At 37.3% G+C, this 18,225-nt stretch overlaps 3 protein-coding genes across 5 annotated transcripts; 2 read left to right on the top strand and 1 right to left on the bottom strand.

Annotated features, from left to right (window-relative positions):
* The first annotated feature begins 1,881 nt into the window (after positions 1-1,881).
* Positions 1,882-7,184, top strand: LOC113695293 (ATPase 8, plasma membrane-type-like). Of its 2 annotated transcripts, none has more exons than XM_072055987.1 (14): positions 1,882-2,592; positions 2,773-2,892; positions 2,993-3,091; positions 3,188-3,325; positions 3,423-3,737; positions 3,839-4,285; positions 4,391-4,513; positions 4,601-4,705; positions 4,826-5,135; positions 5,227-5,741; positions 5,852-6,025; positions 6,135-6,317; positions 6,449-6,627; positions 6,795-7,184. In XM_072055987.1, exons 1-14 carry the CDS (start codon positions 2,542-2,544, stop codon positions 6,829-6,831), a joined length of 2,796 nt encoding a protein of 931 aa, XP_071912088.1. In that variant the 5' UTR covers positions 1,882-2,541; the 3' UTR covers positions 6,832-7,184. The 2 variants fall into 2 exon arrangements, with proteins under 2 accessions (XP_071912088.1, XP_071912087.1); XM_072055986.1 differs by having other exon boundaries at positions 1,885-2,592; positions 6,808-7,184.
* Positions 7,185-8,551: 1,367 nt separating this feature from the next.
* LOC113694679 (uncharacterized) lies at positions 8,552-13,339 on the top strand. Of its 2 annotated transcripts, XR_011817248.1 has the most exons (6): positions 8,552-8,840; positions 9,397-10,045; positions 10,519-10,925; positions 11,446-11,544; positions 12,531-12,827; positions 13,238-13,339. XR_011817248.1 is itself a non-coding variant. In XM_072055984.1 (5 exons), exons 1-5 carry the CDS (start codon positions 8,710-8,712, stop codon positions 12,742-12,744), a joined length of 1,500 nt encoding a protein of 499 aa, XP_071912085.1. In that variant the 5' UTR covers positions 8,552-8,709; the 3' UTR covers positions 12,745-12,998. The 2 variants fall into 2 exon arrangements, 1 of the variants encoding a protein (XP_071912085.1); XM_072055984.1 differs by lacking the exon at positions 13,238-13,339 and having other exon boundaries at positions 12,531-12,998.
* LOC113694678 (uncharacterized) lies at positions 13,333-17,727 on the bottom strand. Its single transcript, XM_072055985.1, has 9 exons — positions 17,460-17,727; positions 17,318-17,375; positions 17,014-17,122; positions 16,739-16,883; positions 15,937-15,988; positions 15,706-15,852; positions 15,503-15,614; positions 14,662-14,788; positions 13,333-13,937 (listed from the first exon to the last, which is right to left on the bottom strand). Exons 1-9 carry the CDS (start codon positions 17,699-17,701, stop codon positions 13,478-13,480), a joined length of 1,452 nt encoding a protein of 483 aa, XP_071912086.1. The 5' UTR covers positions 17,702-17,727; the 3' UTR covers positions 13,333-13,477.
* Between the last annotated feature and the right edge of the window lie 498 nt (positions 17,728-18,225).

The following is an 18,225-nucleotide window of genomic DNA, read 5'->3' as shown; positions in this document are numbered from 1 at the left end:
ATATTGGGCATTGTTTGAAGGGGTCTCAGTTGTTCTGAAGCTTGTGTTGAATTAATGTAGAAAGTATGTAGAGTTTCTGCATTTATCTTGATCTGTAGAATGGAAATGGCTGGCTGCCTTTATTGCAATAAGAAAGTTATCATTTGGCAAAAAAGATATGGACGCTGTAGGTCCTCTGATTCATTAAAGTAGTGGATAGGTGTATAAAACTTGGACACATTTGACAAGATGTACAGGGCATCCCTGTCCTATTTGATTCTGTTAAAACTTCGGTAGGAAGCAACATTTGTTGCAGTACTGGGGATGCATATTCTTGAATTTTGGAAAGGGTGCAGTTTTAAAGTTGATTTTGTACTATATCGTGTTATTTTTAGGAATTTTTGTAGAAAAATATACTGTAACGATTTGATGTATATGAAGCGAAAAGATGATTGAAAAATGTGTTCACAGAAAACGTAAAATTTTTTTTGTAGAAAATTACGATCCAAACATGCTGAGTCCTAGGATCTTGCAAGTGGTCCTTCTAAACATAGAGGAAAGAAAGCAATGGCCATTGTGCATGTAGGGAGAGTTTAGAACAGAGAGTTCAAAGAGGATGGGACAAGGAATTGGTGGTATTATGTGAGCCAGGTTAGGTTCACTTGGCTTGTATAGGACGATGTATTGCAAACGAGCTTGGTTATTCTTTTTTTTTTTTTCGGAGACGACAACTGTTGTATAACCTAATTTATCCAACACTAGGGGAAAGGGAGCAGACCTAAGGATGTTTAAAGGTAACCTGGAGGGGATTGAACCACCACGAATCAGACGGGTGCACTATGCCAGACGGGTGCACTATGCATCCGCTTGGATTTTTTGAAACCAAGCCACTTTAAATGTGGCATTTTGGTGGAAGTCTCACCCCATCAAGCCTTAATGGCTGGGTGGTGGCCACCAACCCAAAGGCTGATGGTTCAAATGGGCTTGGTTATTCGCTGTTATGTAAATAACAAATCAACCTAGTTAAAAGTATATAAGCTTTATGGTCATCATTGAGTAACTTATAGGATTACTTGTACGTTGCTCAATATCAACCCGGCAGTGAAATGAAAACAATTAAATGATCCTGAAAGCTACATTTAGCGTGTAAAATTTTTATGTTTAAAGTCTAAAAATGGCAATATACAATTCCTCAATTTATTTTTATTAACAAAAAAGGAAAGAGGCCCATTAATCTTCGATTCAAATTATTGATACTTATTATTCATCCTGTGTAGTGGAGACATGGAAATTCTAATTTCTATGTATTCCATCCATCGAAACATAAAGTCCAATCCACCCATCGAATTATCATAAAATTAAAAAAAAAAAAAGAGCTGTAATTTTAATGTATACTACTTGGTAGATATAAGAATTACTACGTGTAACCTGTTCAATCATAAAAATATAAACTCTCATTTGTCCTTTAGAACCTTCTAACTTTGTTTTATTCTTCACTTTTAATCGGAACAACCTTCTAACTTTATTTTATTTTTCTCATTTAGTGTGGATCTATAGCGAAACCTTGATAAATTAATACTCTATAAATTAATAATATCTATCACATAATAATTTTTTCGGTGCCAACTTGGATTAATGAGCTAAATTAGTAATTTTAATAAAATAATAAGATAATAATAATTTTTTTGAAAAGCTTATATAACCCTTTGGTTCTGTTTTTATAATAAATTAATAATTCACTAAAATTACCCATCATATTTTACTAAAAATGAGGGTATTATTGTTTATTTAAGTCAACCTGAATCTCATCCCTAATTTTCCTTATTACATCTAAAAGTTTTGTTCTTGAATTAAATTATACTTGTAAATCAAGTTGATATTGATTAAATTATAGTATTCCTTAGACTTTTATCCTCCTTTTATTAATAGAATAATTCATATTTTTATAAGATAAAAAAAAACTTTAGTTGATTAGATTGAGTACACTCAGATAAACTAACGAATTATTAATTTATTGATTAGTTAATACCTTTCTAAGTTAATAGAATTTGTATCATCCCAAAATTATTAATTTGTGGATGTTTTATTGTATCACTATAGACGATGTATCTCTATATACATTGTAGGCAGTTTACTGTGTCGAACAACCCACAAAAAGAAAAATAACAAAAAGTAAAAGTATTTTAGAGCTGTAAAAGTATATGACTGCCTAACGGTAGCCTCATTTTATGTTCTAACCAAACACTTCATCGTCTGCTCAAACGCAAGGCAGAGAGCTGTAGAAAAGGTCGGATGGTCATGATTCGTCCGTCTTTATAGGCTTTCCACGGACGTCCCGGACCTGCCAATATAAGGAAAGGAGGTCTCTAAATAGCGTGGGCTTCCAAGGGCATCCTCTCACTTTCAGACGAGATCTATATATGTTTGAGAGAGGGAAAGGCGTTAGTTGAGAAAAAAAAAGAGTAGAGCCCGTTAAGGGGGGGAGATAGAGAGATTTAGTGCTCTTTATCTTTCTTCCTTTATTATACTTGAACTGATTCTCCAAACACTAGTATAGCAATCATGGCCTCTGATCTTTCTTTGGAAGAGATCAAGAATGAGCAAGTTGATCTCGTAAGTTTCCCTGCTGAAAATGTAGCAGCATTGTTGTTTTGTATAATTGTGGTATTTATGGACAACTTGATAATGCAGGCATGCATGCATGCTTGCCAAATTATCAACTTGAACTACGAAAACAAAGAGTTGAATGTTTTATGTAAAAAGAAGATTGCTAATACTAAAATGCCTTGATAGGAAAACATCCCCATTGAGGAGGTGTTCAAGCAGCTGAAATGTTCCAGGGAAGGTTTGTCTGAAGAGGAAGGAGCAAAGAGGCTCCAAATTTTTGGACCCAACAAGCTTGAGGAGAAAAAGGTCCATTATGTTTTCTCTTTGCTTAGAGATTCTTTTATTTATCAAACCCAACAGTGAACTGAGTTTTGAAGAATATATACATATGTATGTTTAATAACAGGAAAGCAAGCTTCTTAAGTTCTTGGGGTTCATGTGGAATCCTCTGTCATGGGTTATGGAATGTGCAGCTGTGATGGCAATTGCTTTGGCCAATGGAGGGGTAATTTTCTATATAACTTTTAGAATTTTGCCTCAGAATATGAGATTAATTTTGTAATATATTATGGGCTAATATTTTTTTTGGTTCCAAATGCAGGGCAAGCCTCCAGATTGGCAAGACTTTGTTGGTATCGTCGTCTTGCTCATCATCAACTCAACTATTAGTTTCATTGAAGAAAATAATGCAGGAAATGCTGCTGCTGCTCTCATGGCTGGTCTTGCCCCCAAAACCAAGGTACCATATTGTGTTTCTCTCATTCATCATAGTGAATACTTTGGAAGAGTTTATAAATAAATTTGAGTCCAAATTGATCATTTTGAACATTTTGAAGGTTTTGAGGGACGGTAAATGGACGGAGCAGGACGCAGCAATCCTGGTTCCAGGAGACTTGATTAGTGTTAAGTTGGGAGATATTATCCCAGCTGATGCTCGTCTCTTGGAGGGAGATGCTCTCAAGATTGATCAGTCAGCCCTGACTGGTGAGTCACTACCTGTAACAAAGAACCCTGGTGATGAAGTCTTCTCTGGTTCCACCTGCAAGCAAGGTGAAATCGAGGCTGTGGTCATTGCCACTGGTGTCCATACCTTTTTTGGCAAAGCTGCCCACCTTGTTGATAGCACCAACCATGTCGGTCACTTCCAAAAGGTAGTGCAACTTCTTGTTGGAATGTGAAAACATTTCATTTAAAGAATTGACTTTTATAGCATGCAAGAATTAATTTGCTGATGTTTTCTGAATTCTATTAGGTGTTGACTGCCATTGGGAACTTCTGCATATGCTCCATTGGCTTGGGTATGGTAATTGAGATAGTAGTGATGTACCCAGTGCAGCAAAGGAAGTACAGAGAAGGAATCGACAATTTGCTGGTTCTGCTAATTGGAGGTATCCCAATTGCCATGCCAACAGTCTTGTCTGTGACAATGGCCATTGGGTCTCACAGGCTATCACAGCAAGGTGCCATCACAAAGAGGATGACAGCTATTGAGGAGATGGCTGGCATGGATGTCCTCTGCAGTGACAAGACAGGAACCCTCACCCTTAATAAGTTGACTGTAGACAAGCAAATGATTGAGGTATTCCCCAAGAACATGGACAAAGACAGTGTTGTCCTGTACGCTGCTAGGGCTTCTAGAACTGAGAACCAGGATGCAATTGATGCTTCAATTGTTAACATGTTGAGTGACCCAAGGGAGGTAATGAATTGGAGACCCTTTCTGAGTTCTGACAAAAGAAGGCTTTTTTTTCGACTCCATTTTCCCATATGGTTCATGTCTCTGAGCCTTGTTTGGTCTTTGTAGGCGAGAGCAGGAATCACTGAGCTCCATTTCCTTCCTTTCAATCCAGTAGAAAAGCGCACAGCAATTACCTACATTGACTCCAATGGAGATTGGCACAGAAGCAGCAAGGGTGCTCCTGAGCAAGTAAGATAAATTAACATTCACTTGGTGTCAAAATTGCACTGATTTACATTTCGATTTCGATATCTAACACTTTCACTGCTCCACCAGATTATTGAACTTTGCGAACTCAAAGGGGAAACGAGGAAGAAGGCACATGACATCATTGACAACTTTGCTAACCGTGGCCTTCGTTCTTTGGGCGTTGCCAGACAGGTGAGCTGATAGGAAACTGAACATAGAATTATCCATTTATGTCATCTCACCTCAGGATTCATATCATTGAAAACTTCACGGTTTTAGTACAGCTAAAGATGATTGTGTAATATGTCATAGGCTGTACCTGAGAAGAACAAAGAAAGTGCTGGTGGCCCCTGGGAGTTCATCGGTTTGTTGCCTCTCTTTGACCCCCCAAGACACGATAGTGCAGAGACCATCAAGAAAGCTCTTGATCTCGGTGTTAATGTCAAGATGATCACTGGTGACCAGTTGGCTATTGGCAAAGAGACCGGTCGTAGGCTCGGAATGGGCACCAACATGTATCCCTCGTCCTCCCTGCTAGGCCAGAGCAAGGATGAGTCCATTGCTTCAATTCCCATTGATGAGCTAATTGAGAAGGCTGATGGCTTTGCTGGAGTCTTCCCTGGTAATTTTGCCAACCCATCGGATTAAATGAGAAGAGATATGACTTGTTTCTTAACGCTCTTAGTACTACAACTAACACTAAATCTGCGCAGAGCACAAATACGAAATTGTGAAGAAGTTGCAAGAGAGGAAGCACATCTGTGGAATGACAGGAGATGGTGTGAATGATGCCCCAGCACTGAAGAAGGCAGATATTGGTATTGCAGTGGCAGACGCAACTGATGCAGCAAGAAGTGCATCTGACATTGTTTTGACCGAACCAGGACTTAGTGTCATTGTTAGTGCTGTTTTGACAAGCAGAGCCATCTTCCAGAGGATGAAGAACTATACCATCTATGCTGTTTCAATCACAATCCGTATTGTCTTGGGATTCTTGCTCATTGCCCTCATCTGGAAGTTCGACTTCTCACCTTTCATGGTCCTGATCATCGCTATCTTGAATGATGGGACCATCATGACCATCTCCAAGGATAGAGTGAAGCCATCCCCTGTGCCTGATTCATGGAAGCTCAAGGAAATCTTTGCCACTGGTGTTGTCCTCGGAACCTATCTTGCCGTCATGACGGTGGTGTTCTTCTACCTCGCAGCTGACACTGATTTCTTCTCGGTAAATTCTTTTTCCTTCTGTTGATACGTACGAGGACAAGTTAACCAGCTGAACTGAAGGCAAGAACAATCTATTAATTAACCAATTCATTTCGTTTTCTTTTTGAGTAGAATATCTTCAAGGTCAGGTCAATCAGAGGTCACCCAGATGAACTCACTGCTGCTCTTTACCTCCAAGTTAGCATCATCAGTCAAGCACTGATCTTTGTTACTAGATCAAGGAGCTGGTCCTTTGTCGAACGCCCTGGACTCATGCTTGTCACTGCTTTCTTTATTGCCCAGTTTGTGAGTCCCTTTGAACATTTTCGCCAACTTTCTTGTCAAAATGCAAAAACCTTTTGTCATCACTTTATGTGCAAATATGCCTAACCGATTCTTAACTGCCCGTGTTCAGTTGGCTACCATAATTGCTGTCTATGCAAACTGGAGCTTTGCTAGAATCCAAGGTATTGGATGGGGCTGGGGTGGAGTCATCTGGATCTTCAGCATTGTCACCTACTTCCCTCTTGACATCCTCAAGTTCATCATCCGCTATGCATTGAGTGGCAAGGCCTGGGATTCCATGATCCAGAACAAGGTATAATTGGAAGCCAAAACCATCCATCTCCATCTTATCATAATACACTTCATCAAGACATTATTTTCATTATAACCATTCTAAACAAAATTACTTTTTTTTTTTTGCCCTTTCGTTTTGGGACTGTTCAGACTGCTTTCACCACCAAGAAGGACTATGGCAGAGAAGAGAGAGAAGCACAATGGGCCTTGGCTCAACGCACACTTCATGGACTTCAGACTCCAGAATCTGCTGGCTTGTTCAATGACAAACACTACAGAGAGCTGTCTGAAATCGCCGAGCAGGCCAAGAGAAGGGCTGAGGTTGCAAGGTATAAACATGATCTTATCCAGAGCTGTTCTTGTTTCCAAAGATACAAATGAAGACAGAAGTCTATTCCATCACAAAACTTTGATACTTGCATGTGATTTTTACAAGTAAATATGCCTTTTTGTTACCGTAAAATTTCTCAAAAACTCACTTTATGTTCTCACCAAGGGCTATGTTGCAGATTGAGGGAGCTTCACACTCTTAAGGGACATGTCGAATCAGTGGTCAAGCTGAAGGGATTGGACATCGAAACCATCCAACAACACTACACTGTTTAGGAGAAATAATGTTCAGAGGATCAGATTGTGAATCAATGAATTGAAGGCGTGGAAATTTGGAGATCAAATCAGCATTCTTTCGACATCACATTATCACCATTTTAGAAGTGACAGGAAAAAAAAAAAAAGAGGCTGATTGATATGATTATGTAGAAAACATTATCATTGCTTTTCCTCTCCATATGATAAAATCAATACAAGAGGCTTGTTCTCAACTGCTTCCGATTTTGTAAAAGTTCATTTTGTAGGATTTCATATCAAATTTTTAAAATTATGTGTTCTTATTTGCTGTTATGAAAGCTACTTTAGTGAACCTGAATAGCTGATTATAGTCCTTATGTGCTAGAAAATTGAAATTCTGTGCTAATTAAATATGGACAAAGAGCAGCATTTCTCAAGACTGAACCACACAATCATAAAAGGATGATGCTGGAATCTTTTGTTTCTTGGAAAAAAAAATAATCAATGGATATTTTTTTCCCTTCTATCTATATATTCAGAATTGCAATCGGTAATATACTGGCGATTAGGAAACTACAGAAAAATCAATTTAATTTTGAGAATGCTTTTGATGAGCAATCTTGTCTCCTCAAGCATCCATTTCATGAAGAAAACACACACATGTTGATCTTTAATAGCTTAAGAAAAAAAGGTCTCAAATTGGGTAAGCTATGTTTATAACACCTTCATCAATCATTAGCAACATAGTAGCAAACTGGATTGCCCTCTAAAGAAAACCTCAATGTTGGTGATATATTGCAAAAGGCCATTCACCTTTCTTTCACTGAAAAAAAAAAAGAGAAAAGATTGCAATCCAATGAGGTTATAAGGTTTTAAAATTTAACTAATCGATTGTTTTAAATAACTAGAAAAGATACTTATAAAATCCATCTTAGAGTAAAACATTAATACAAGATAATCTTACTGTAAAATGTTACTATAATTAAATTTAACTTAAAACATTATTAAAGCAAGTTAATTAAAACATCAAACATCCGAGTCTGATTGTAATTATTTTGTACAAGGACCGAAATTTTTTTAAAAAAAACTGATTGTATATTTTTTGTATGAGGACCAATAATTTTTGTCCTTAGCACATCATGGGACAAAAAATTCTAGAGTAAAGGTGTTGTTAAATCAAGTCGAGTTCAAGCAACACTATACTTGAGATTGAACTCGAATGATATGAATGCTACTTGAAATCGAGCTCAAGCTTGAACTCGTCAAGGAGGTCAACCTCGAACTCAACTTGAGGAAGTTGCAGAAATACTCAAATTCGACTTAACAAGGTTCGAAAATAATGCTAAGCCTGTGTTAATCATTTCATATATATTTTTTAATTATTTAATCCAATACTCGATAGAACTCATCAAACTCTCAAATACTCGATCCTTAAACTCGAAATTGACTTCATAATACTTTCAAGTAGCTTGAGTTCAGTCAAAGCCAATTCGAATCGAGTTGTTAACCAATTAGTTTGCAAGGTCAAATCTAGTTACTCAGTTCAATATTACCCGTCGATGAAGAGTGACCATCCACGTCACTCATCCAAGGAATGCCACGTAATTTCCCAACATTGACATCAGCATTCCCGCCTATTTTCTTTTCCCGCCGAAATTATTTTTTTAATAATAGCTTCCACGTTCGACAAAAACCCCCGCCACTTCCCCATTTCCTCTCCAAATACCAACAGAAGAGAAAAGAGCCCTAAATAAAGCATTTCTGCGTCTTCTTCTTCACTCTGTTGTCCAGTGTGTGTTGTGCGTGTTTTTCTTCGTGTTTTGTGAACAATTGAGGTCATAGAAATGGCCCCTCATAAGTTGACAGAATACGAGAGACTGAGACTCGAAAACATCAAGCGCAACGATCAAATGCTTGCTGCTCTGAAGATCCACTCTAAACTCTCCCAACTCTCTGAATCCACCAAGCGCCCGAGGTTTCTCTCTTTCTTTTTCTTGGTTGGTAACATACAAATTATATGTGTAATTTTATGTTCAGGGATATGATATTTTGTGATTGGAGGTGTGTAAATTTTTGTATTTAAAGTTGATTATTAGCCCCGTTGGAAAGTGGAATCCTTTGTGAATTGTGTCTATTTTGTTTTCGTGTGTGAGTATCTCCAATTTTTTTCTTTTTAATTTCATATTTTTTTTTATTTTGGGTATTTTGCTGGCTTTTATAATTTCTTCAGTGCTGTTATATATCATAATTTTTTTTCCCTGGAGGGGAAGATGGGGAGGGGGAGGAGTCTAGGGGGGAATGGTGACAGTGAGAATCGTATGACACTTGATAAAGGCCCTTATCATAGTTGTTTTGTTTTTTGTCTGTGTGTTTGAAAGAGAGAGAAAGAGGGGGGGGGGGGCATTTTAGAAGTTGTAAAGGTGCAAGTTCTTATGTCTGAATATGCTAATGATTTTTCTTCTTTGATGAGATGTTTTGAATTAATGTACTACTAATCTTGTTATGTATTCTCTCTTTGTTTGCAACTTCAGAACTCAAACTAAGTCTTACAAAGTGAGCCCTGAGAAGAAACACAGAACAGAAACTCCAATAGTGCTTCGCAGGTCTCTCAGGACTCGAGGAGTGGCACCAGATTCCTCGACTGCTGGTGGCCTTAAAGATGATTTTGATGAAAGCCAAAGTTCTATATCTAGGAAAAACCCCAATTCAGATTCAGAATCCCCATTAACAAAAAGAGCTTATGAAAGAGGGCCTATCAGTATGAGAGATGCTTATAGAACAGATGCATCCGATAGAAAACTCATTGAGGCAATACTGGATTGCTCGAGAAAATCCAGATTGAGTGAGAGTAATAATGAACTGGATGATACAATTAAGGGAATGGAAGGAAATGAGCTCTTGGGTAGTTTGAAAGTAGGAAGAAAGGTATGGGGTTCCATTGACGTCGATGCATTGAAATTGGAACCGGATAATATTGCACGTGTGGTGCCAGGGAGAATACTGAATGTAAGGTTTTTACCAACTACAGATGCTAGAATAGTTGTCGTAGGCAACAAGTTTGGTGATGTTGGCTTTTGGGATGTTGATGCTGACGCTGAGGATGGGGATGGGATTTATCTGTATCATCCTCATCCAGCACCAATCTCGGGGATAGCGTGTAATCCATTTTCTTTATCAAAGGTACAGATACACTTATTTTGCATGAATGGTAATTTTGTAATTTCAATATTTTACAGTTTATCCTTTTCACATGAACTATACTGGTGCCACTGCCTGACTTCAATGGTATTTCTGACCTGATATAGTCTAAAACCTATCTGCACAACCAACTTTATCTTAATGTTGGAAGTTGGAACCACAGAAAAAGGAAAAAAAAAAAGCACAAAGGAGAAAATTTTTGTTTTAAGGATATAGCTGCTGTCATTTTAAGTTTTATCCTAATAAGACATTTTGGCATCTGTGTTCTTAATCAGGAAGTAGTATACTTTCATGCATGTACTCCTATTAAAAATAGTTGGCATGTATGTACATTTTGATAGAATTTGCCTCTGCTTGGTACTATGTTCCTGTAAGTGCTAGCTTATGATGATTGTGGTCATTTGATCTTTCAAGTGCATTGCTTTCTGACAACAGCCCTATGTATTTCAATGCAGATGTTCACTTCTTGCTATAATGGTTTTATAAGGTTGATGGATACTGAGAGAGAGTTATTTGAATTGGTGTATGCTGGTGATCATGCTGTATTTTCTCTTTCTCAAAGTCCAAATGATATGAACTCCTTGTACTTTGGTGAGGGTAATGGACAACTTAGGGTATGGGATGCAAGAACGGGAAAATCTTCATCCTCGTGGGGTTTGCACCAAAATAGGATCAACACAATAGACTTTAAGCCACAGAACACAAACATCATGACAACAAGTTCAACAGACGGTACTGCCTGCATTTGGGATTTGAGAAAAGTTGGTGTTAACAGGTCAACAGCTTTGAAGTGTATTAGGCATGAAAGAGCTGTGCACTCAGCTTATTTTTCACCTTCTGGAAGGTTCCTTGCTACTACAAGGTGTGTTGTAGTTGATTTTAATAAGAAAAAAGTTTATGGATTTAATGCACATTGAAAATATGTTGTAATCCTTAGTTATAAAGAGATGTCTTTGGGGCTTAAGGCATTATAAGCATGGCAAGAACTCTCCAACTTTTAGTGTATGTTGATTGGTGGTTTGTGGGGTTCATCCATGCATCTCTGTCTCTCTTAATTGTCTTTGAAGTCATTCATTGAGTTCTCCTCGTATTGAGTAAAATCACCTATTACTTTCTGGTATATTTCCTGTTTGAGTTAATCGCGGATGACTTTCTGGTATACTTTCTGGAATTAATCTTGTCTTGGTATTCTTTCCAAATGTACAAGCTTGGCATTTCAGACTTAGTGTTCCATACATTCAATCTCTTCGCTCAGAAACATTGGCTTTTTTCTTAAGATAGATTGTCTGCTGGAAAATTTGTCTGGTTTCAGATGCACAGTAATTCTTGAACCTCAGTTTCTGACTTGGAAACATGCTTGATATTTCTGTTTGTCTGTGCAGTGCTGATAATATGGTTGGTTTATTTAGTGGAGATACCTATCAAAACATGACAATGGTATACCATAACAACCAGACAGGCAGATGGATTTCCTCCTTCAGGTAAAATTGTCCGTTTAAGAACAATGCTGTTGTTTGTTTTGCTGGCTTTTGAACTAATAAGTTGTTTCCTTGAATTGGAAGAAGTAGTCTATGAATCAAAGTGGCTGTATTCTTGATTAATAATGCCTCAAATAGATTGCTTACCATATGGATTTATCTTTCAATTTTATTCTCCTGTGTCTAGATAAATTCTGTTTCTTGTAGTGGTCTCTACGAAGAAAACTGCACATTTCTCATTTTGTTAGGTTTGTTCCAAAGACATATTCACAGCCTCTGTCCCACTTTCACGCAAATGCAGACCGCCCCCCCCCCCCCCCCCCAAAAAAAAATAAGGGAAAAAGAAAAGGGAGAAAACAGTATACCAATTGATTTCAAACCATTCCCTTCGTGATGCTGTGGTAGTTCTGATTTATAGGATTGTCATAGTAGGCTTCATAGAGTGATGAACAGAGGTAAAATGGGAAAATATTTAAAGGAGAAAGTTTGTTTTAAAGTCAGGCACCCAGCACTTTTTCCAGGGAGATGTGGAGATTTTTTGTGGACGAGTATTTTTTGTTTTTTGAAATAATTTCAAGTGAATTCATTTTTACGGAGGTTTCTAAAGGATGTTTCTGTACAGAGGTGGTTTTTTTGCTTCAACCATATGGGAATTTGGCAACCCTAGTATTTACAAGGAAGGCATGTGATATGTTTTAGTTTCTCTTAGTTGAATTATTTGGATACATATGTGCGCATTTTAAGTTGCCAATCTTTATTTTGGCTGTCTCAGTTAGAAATATATTTGTAACTTAAATGGTTTTTCAGTCTTTGATATGCTTTGATGGTCTTATGGATCTTGTGGATAGCCATGATGCATTGCCATATCATAGGATATTATTTATACTTCTTTGTGCAAAATGGTGTTGATACTTAAGTTTCCCTTCTTCATAACAATGATACTCTAACCACGAGTCTCTTTTGTTTCTTATTTCCACTTCGCAAAACAGGGGAATATGGGGGTGGGATGATTCTTATGTTTTCGTTGGGAACATGAGAAGAGGAGTTGACGTAATCTCCACCACGGGAAAAGATGTTACTGCAACTTTACAAAGTGAACACATGTCTGCAATTCCATGTCGTTTCGACGCTCATCCATACGAGGTTGGGACGCTGGCTAGTGCTACAAGCGGGGGTCAGGTTTATATATGGAGGCCATCTTGATGAATTAATCCTTGTTTTGCTACTTCGTGCTGGAGATGGTTTTCACTTGCCATGTTTATCTGTTGTACATGTGTCCTCGTTAGGTAACTTCCTGTACATCTTTTGCTGAAAAAGCTTTTAGTGGTGGTACAAGGATCTTAACATTTCTTGGAATGTAAAGCCATTTCGACTCCTAATGCTGGAATTAGCAGTTAGCATTTTGGGTCGTTTTGGAGTTCTCACATGTAATAGTAAAAACATTCAGTATTTCATCCTTTGGTTGGCCTTGCCATTCAACTGATAGCGTTCAACCAACCATCATGTTGGCATTCGAACATATCGTCACACTACCACTCCACATTAAGTTTCAGTTGTTGGATTTGCTCCGCCCTGTTTTATAACATTGATGGTGCAGTTTGCAGGGTGGTGGTCTTGACTTTAGGACCATACACCATCAGCAAAAGAGATGTCTAGAAGCATAAGCACTAATTAACTTGAAACTTTTATTTGCAAGGTGCGGGCAAGGTGACATGAGTGACAATCTTTGGATTCATTCAGAAGTGGAAGCAGATATTATTGTCATTATCATTTTATGCTCAAGACTCATGCTTTAGTGTTTTGAATAGCCTTTGCTCCTGTAATATGGGGAAAATCCAAACCCCAGGCATTAGCTGAAAGCAGTTGCTCGGACAGAAATGTCCTCTTTACAATATATTCAGTTGAAATAGTTTAGACTGAAGACATCCTCTGTATGTTATTGCTTCATCTTTTGTTTCCAAAGAAGCAACTCTGAAGGGATTGAATGTTCACTACGTGAAAGTACGGCTTGTGCCATCAATTTACCAAGCCACGCATGATAGAACAAGCCCCTTGAACCAAGACCGGTAAATACCCAATATTTACAAGCATGATTTCGACCTGTGACATTATCTACGCAACCCAGAATTGGCAACGATCCATGAGGGGTGAGTGGTGGCATTGCCCTTAGTCCTGCAACTGCTCCTCTGACTGTCCAGTTGCTTATTGCAGGATATATAACAGATCCCTTTAATAGAAGTTCTTCTAAGGCTTCAGAAGCTTCTACAGTTGGGACATTCCTTGAGTAATCCGTTGACCTCCATTCCCATGTTGAGCCCAAATACAGATCTCGAGGACCCTGTACAGCAATCCAGGCATCTGAGAGGATTGAGGGACTATGCTGTGGATATTCTTCTCTGATAAAAGAGAAATACATGTACTTTCAGAGATATTATCGATTAAAGAGACGCGAAACACAATGCTTGGTTGATGTTTAAGGCAGTATATCTGAAACCGGCCAAGAGGGTGATATTATGATGCAAAGTTTTTTGTATCCATATAGGTTGGGTGGTACGGGGGAAGGCAGTGTAAGTGAGAGATCCCGGATTCGAGACCTCCTACTTACGCTTTAAAAAAAAAACCTTCATCCAAATCTTAACATTAAAGAGAGAACAAAGAGAAGTTAGTTCACCAATTTACTCGCATTTTTATAAAAAATTAACAAGTTATGCTTTTCTACTAATTGTAGATATGTTTCGTTTAACTACTCATCTAGACAAATTTTTTGATACACTGGAGGAAATCAAAAGAAAATGGGAAAAAAACATATAATTGCATGATTAAGCTTGGTGCTGCAATAATTCAAAGAGTCGTAAACAGTATATATAATGTGGCGTGTCACAAACTTTTGTTGAAGCAAAGAGCATTCCTCATTTGGCTCCTAAATTTTACTTGTATAGGATGCACTAGTTACTCAGGTTTTCTCCCAATATCAGAAGATTAGTGATTTTCTGCAACCATAATTATTGGATATTCACAATATTAAATTTTCAATGTTGAACCGACTGGTCTCTGAAAGTTTTATCAGTTGCTTAGAATAATAAACTAGGTGAATATGAGTTATTTGAGCCTCAAAGGTACCTGAAATTATCAGAAAGCTGCATGTGTGTAACAACACCTCTACATGTTCTCAAGGGAAGTATTCCAGAAAACTCTGGCAGAAAAGCTGCTCTGGCACCAAGACAAATGACCACGGCGTTATACTCCCCTGAAAAGGATATGTTTATCAAATTTCTCATCTAATCATGCTTAGTTCTCTACAAGCAGTTGACTTATTCTGTCGAATCCAGAATAGCTCAGCTGCTTCTCACGTATCAATGAGGAATAAGCTCTCAGTGACAGCATATACTTGAAGAGCCAAAGACTCTTGTCCAAGGTACTGAACCCCTCATGGAGATTAATTCCAGATATGTGCATCTTAGTCACAAGGAATTCAAGTGAAGGACTTTGTAATGCCAGTATCCAGCATTCACAAAACTTGTGCAATGTAACTGATATTAATTACAATTGATTGATAACATCTTTCATGCATTTATAGGACTCAATTAGCAGGAGATGATTAGGAAGGAATGCATCATATGCTAACAGTCATTATGATAGTCAAAGAGCAAGAGTTGCAGAATGAACGACAAATGCAGTGATCTAAACAATGGTTAAGGAACCAATGCAAGGAAACTTCATCAGAAACAAGGTGGAAAGAAGGGAAGATAAGGGAGGGAGAAAGGAGGATTAGATATATCTCTTTAAAAGAAAATGTTTGCAAAGCTGGTGCAGGGATCATATAGGCTTTAACCACCATGAAAAAAAGGAGTTAATGTAATCTTATGGTATGCATAAACTTAAAATGCCATTCTTCAGAATTTCAGCATACCTCTCTTATTAAGGCAACAATTAATAGAAAAAAAGATCCACAACTTCTTACCTGCAAATTCAAGGAGACTGCCAACAGATGTCTTGTAGAAATTCAGTTCTCTAGGCGCAACACCAAGATTCAACATTTCTGCGACTGAATTTTGACAAGCTAAGTAAAGTGCCTGTTGAAGTATTCAAAATAAGTAGTTCTTAACAAGTGCAGGGAGAGATCCCAATTATACAGATTACAACCACTCAAACTCTTTTCCAGACCTCAAGATAGTACTGAGAGTGAACATTTAAAGCTTCAGGCATATGAAAGGCCACATTGAGTGGCACAGACAAACCAGGCACAAGGTTTTCTGCAGCATGCTTGTCCATTGACTCTATTCTGCAACTGGCAAGGCAGTTCTCAGCATTCTACTAATAGAGGGCAATAAAAGTATATATTATTACATGTAGTACCTGAGATACAAAATACAACATATAATCTTGAAAACTTACATGGTCCATTATGTTTATGTTCTTTAAACTGACAGCTGGTCTCAGGATCCCTCTGATGTAAAACTTCAATAGTTAAGAATTTCTTGCTTCAATATAAGTATTTGCATTCAGATAAAAAAAAACCGAAATTCGCTCCAGAAAAAAACATAGAACAAAAGTAAAACATCATAGATAATTATTAATATCTGAGGTCACATTAAATTTTGGCTCCTACATTAAGCTCAAAAGAGAGACATAGAAACCAAATTCAGGATACAAATCACCAAGAAGCAGTGTCCTTCAGCTCAAAAAGCAAAATTTCGTCATACAACAGCTATTAATTGGTTATATAAATCTAGAGAATTGCTGTTTCAAGAGGGTTAGCAATAATATGTTTAAGCTTGTAGTCCAATTTGTTACAGTTAATACGATACTAAAGACACCCTATCAAGTTAAAAAGAAAGGAATACTAGTATTACCATGAACTCCTAACTCTATCCAGTATTTGAATGGATATGTTGATGGATGGCTAATTGAATAAAGTACCTAAGCAATCAGGTAGTTATCAAGCCAACAGCAATCCCTCTGGGTCCAATTACAGAATCCTTCAACAGTTTGAAATTAAGCCTATTGATCAACTAGTTTCTGGATGGTGAATGGAATCAATGGAGCACACTAAGCAACACGTCACTACACCCCTGTGAATATTGTGATAACAACATAATAAAATTTGTCTTCTTATATCATAGTAGTAAAAAAAGGTTACAGAACTGCAGATGAGACACATCCCAGAATTTCATATGATATAAGAGAAAGGACCAACCGTCTCCTGATAATAGAAAAATTCATACTCTGAACAGCTTCTGGTCTTTCTGTGTTCAGCACCTTGGACTGTTTAGCACGCTCTGCAATGCGTATGAGGTTTAAACTCTCATTCCAGCACTCCTCAGCTCGCCAGAGAAGCTTAACTGACAAAGTGTACCAACCCAAGTAAAGATGTCAGTCTTCAGAATTTAATCTTTTGAATCATCAATAAAATGAACAGGAAGGGGGAATTTAATATAAGATGATTCAAAAGCAAACCAAGTCAAAACAAACCTTTAGGAGAATACGGGTGGAGAAGTCCACCAGCCACTCCTGATGCACCCCCACCGATACCAACTTCATCATATATGTCAACTAACAAAGGCAAATCCCTGGAGCCGTGCTGCAAAATAAAATATTACAGCAACAGATAAAAGCAATTCAAAGTAGATTAAAACGGGAAGCAAGAAATGTCACGAACATTTATATTCATCCTTTCATCTTTCACTCACAATCACCAGGCAGCACCAAATTATAAAACAAATGCACAATGAACCACTAGTAGACTTGACTACATACACATGAACAAAGACGATACCTGCAACAAATGCCAAGCAACAGAAAGCCCAGCAAAGCCAGCACCAAGAACAGCACACCTGTAACTTTAGCAGTGAGAAGTAGAGCGCAAAAGAAAAAAAAAATGAACCTTTAATAGTATTATGTTTCCCCCACTTGCTGACCTGAGGGGCTGCTGAGGGAGCGAGGAAGAAAAGCGAAGGGAAGTGGAAGACGAAGAAGAAGAAGGACAAGAAAAGAAGATTGGTGGAAGGGGTTTTCTGATACCCCATAGAAATGAAGTAGCGAGCGTTGGGACTGCTGATGACGAAGGAGATGCTACAAATTGACAAGGAAACATTATTTTGCTTCTGTGTTCAAAATTATTATGCTTTTCCTTCTTTTTCCCCTCTTCTTTAAATATCATCGCAAAGGAAGGTTGGGATTAAAACTTTTTATGGATTGGGTAGCCACTTTTTGGAGCTTTTGTTAAAAAATATATATATATATATATATTTAATATATATCAAATAAAAAAATTGTTAAAAAAATATAATATTAAAAAACATAAAAAGTTCTTGACGTAAAATTATAATTCAAACACGATTCTGTATTTATTTGCTAAGACAGCCAATAACTATCTAATTTATAATTGTAAGTTGAATACTTTGTTTTTGGTTTGATAGCTCTGAATTCAAGTGCATGTCTATTGAAAAAAAAAAAAAGGTGTAGGAGGGGAGGTCACATACATCATACAAAACCAATTTTCCTAAGATTTTAAAACTTAAGTGATTAAATTAACCTGTTTGGATAGTTTCGAATTAAAAAAAAAAGGAAAAAAAAACAAGTGTATACATTATACAAAACTAATTTCCCTAAGATTTTAAAACTTAAGTGATTTAAAAATTTTTAAATTATGTAATCTGACCATATTTTGCGGCTATATATCTC

The sequence above is a fragment of the Coffea arabica genome, chromosome 6e, assembly GCF_036785885.1.
Source record: "Coffea arabica cultivar ET-39 chromosome 6e, Coffea Arabica ET-39 HiFi, whole genome shotgun sequence".
Taxonomy (NCBI): domain Eukaryota; kingdom Viridiplantae; phylum Streptophyta; class Magnoliopsida; order Gentianales; family Rubiaceae; genus Coffea; species Coffea arabica.
The sequence above is the reverse complement of the archived record's forward strand: the minus strand, read 5'-3'. Positions and strand labels throughout refer to the sequence as shown.

Coding starts and splice junctions, on each gene's coding strand:
- LOC113694678 (XM_072055985.1), bottom strand. CDS start 17,701: ATGATATTTAAAGAAGAGGGGAAAAAGAAGGAAAAGCATAATAATTTT. Junction 15,853..15,936: donor ACATAAACATAATGGACCAT/GTAAGTTTTCAA, acceptor CTCTATTAGTAG/AATGCTGAGAACTGCCTTGC. Junction 15,615..15,705: donor ACTCTCAGTACTATCTTGAG/GTCTGGAAAAGA, acceptor ATACTTCAACAG/GCACTTTACTTAGCTTGTCA.
- LOC113694679 (XM_072055984.1), top strand. CDS start 8,710: ATGGCCCCTCATAAGTTGACAGAATACGAGAGACTGAGACTCGAAAAC. Junction 8,841..9,396: donor GAATCCACCAAGCGCCCGAG/GTTTCTCTCTTT, acceptor TTGCAACTTCAG/AACTCAAACTAAGTCTTACA. Junction 10,926..11,445: donor AGGTTCCTTGCTACTACAAG/GTGTGTTGTAGT, acceptor TTGTCTGTGCAG/TGCTGATAATATGGTTGGTT.
- LOC113695293 (XM_072055986.1), top strand. CDS start 2,542: ATGGCCTCTGATCTTTCTTTGGAAGAGATCAAGAATGAGCAAGTTGAT. Junction 3,326..3,422: donor GTCTTGCCCCCAAAACCAAG/GTACCATATTGT, acceptor AACATTTTGAAG/GTTTTGAGGGACGGTAAATG. Junction 4,286..4,390: donor TGTTGAGTGACCCAAGGGAG/GTAATGAATTGG, acceptor TGGTCTTTGTAG/GCGAGAGCAGGAATCACTGA.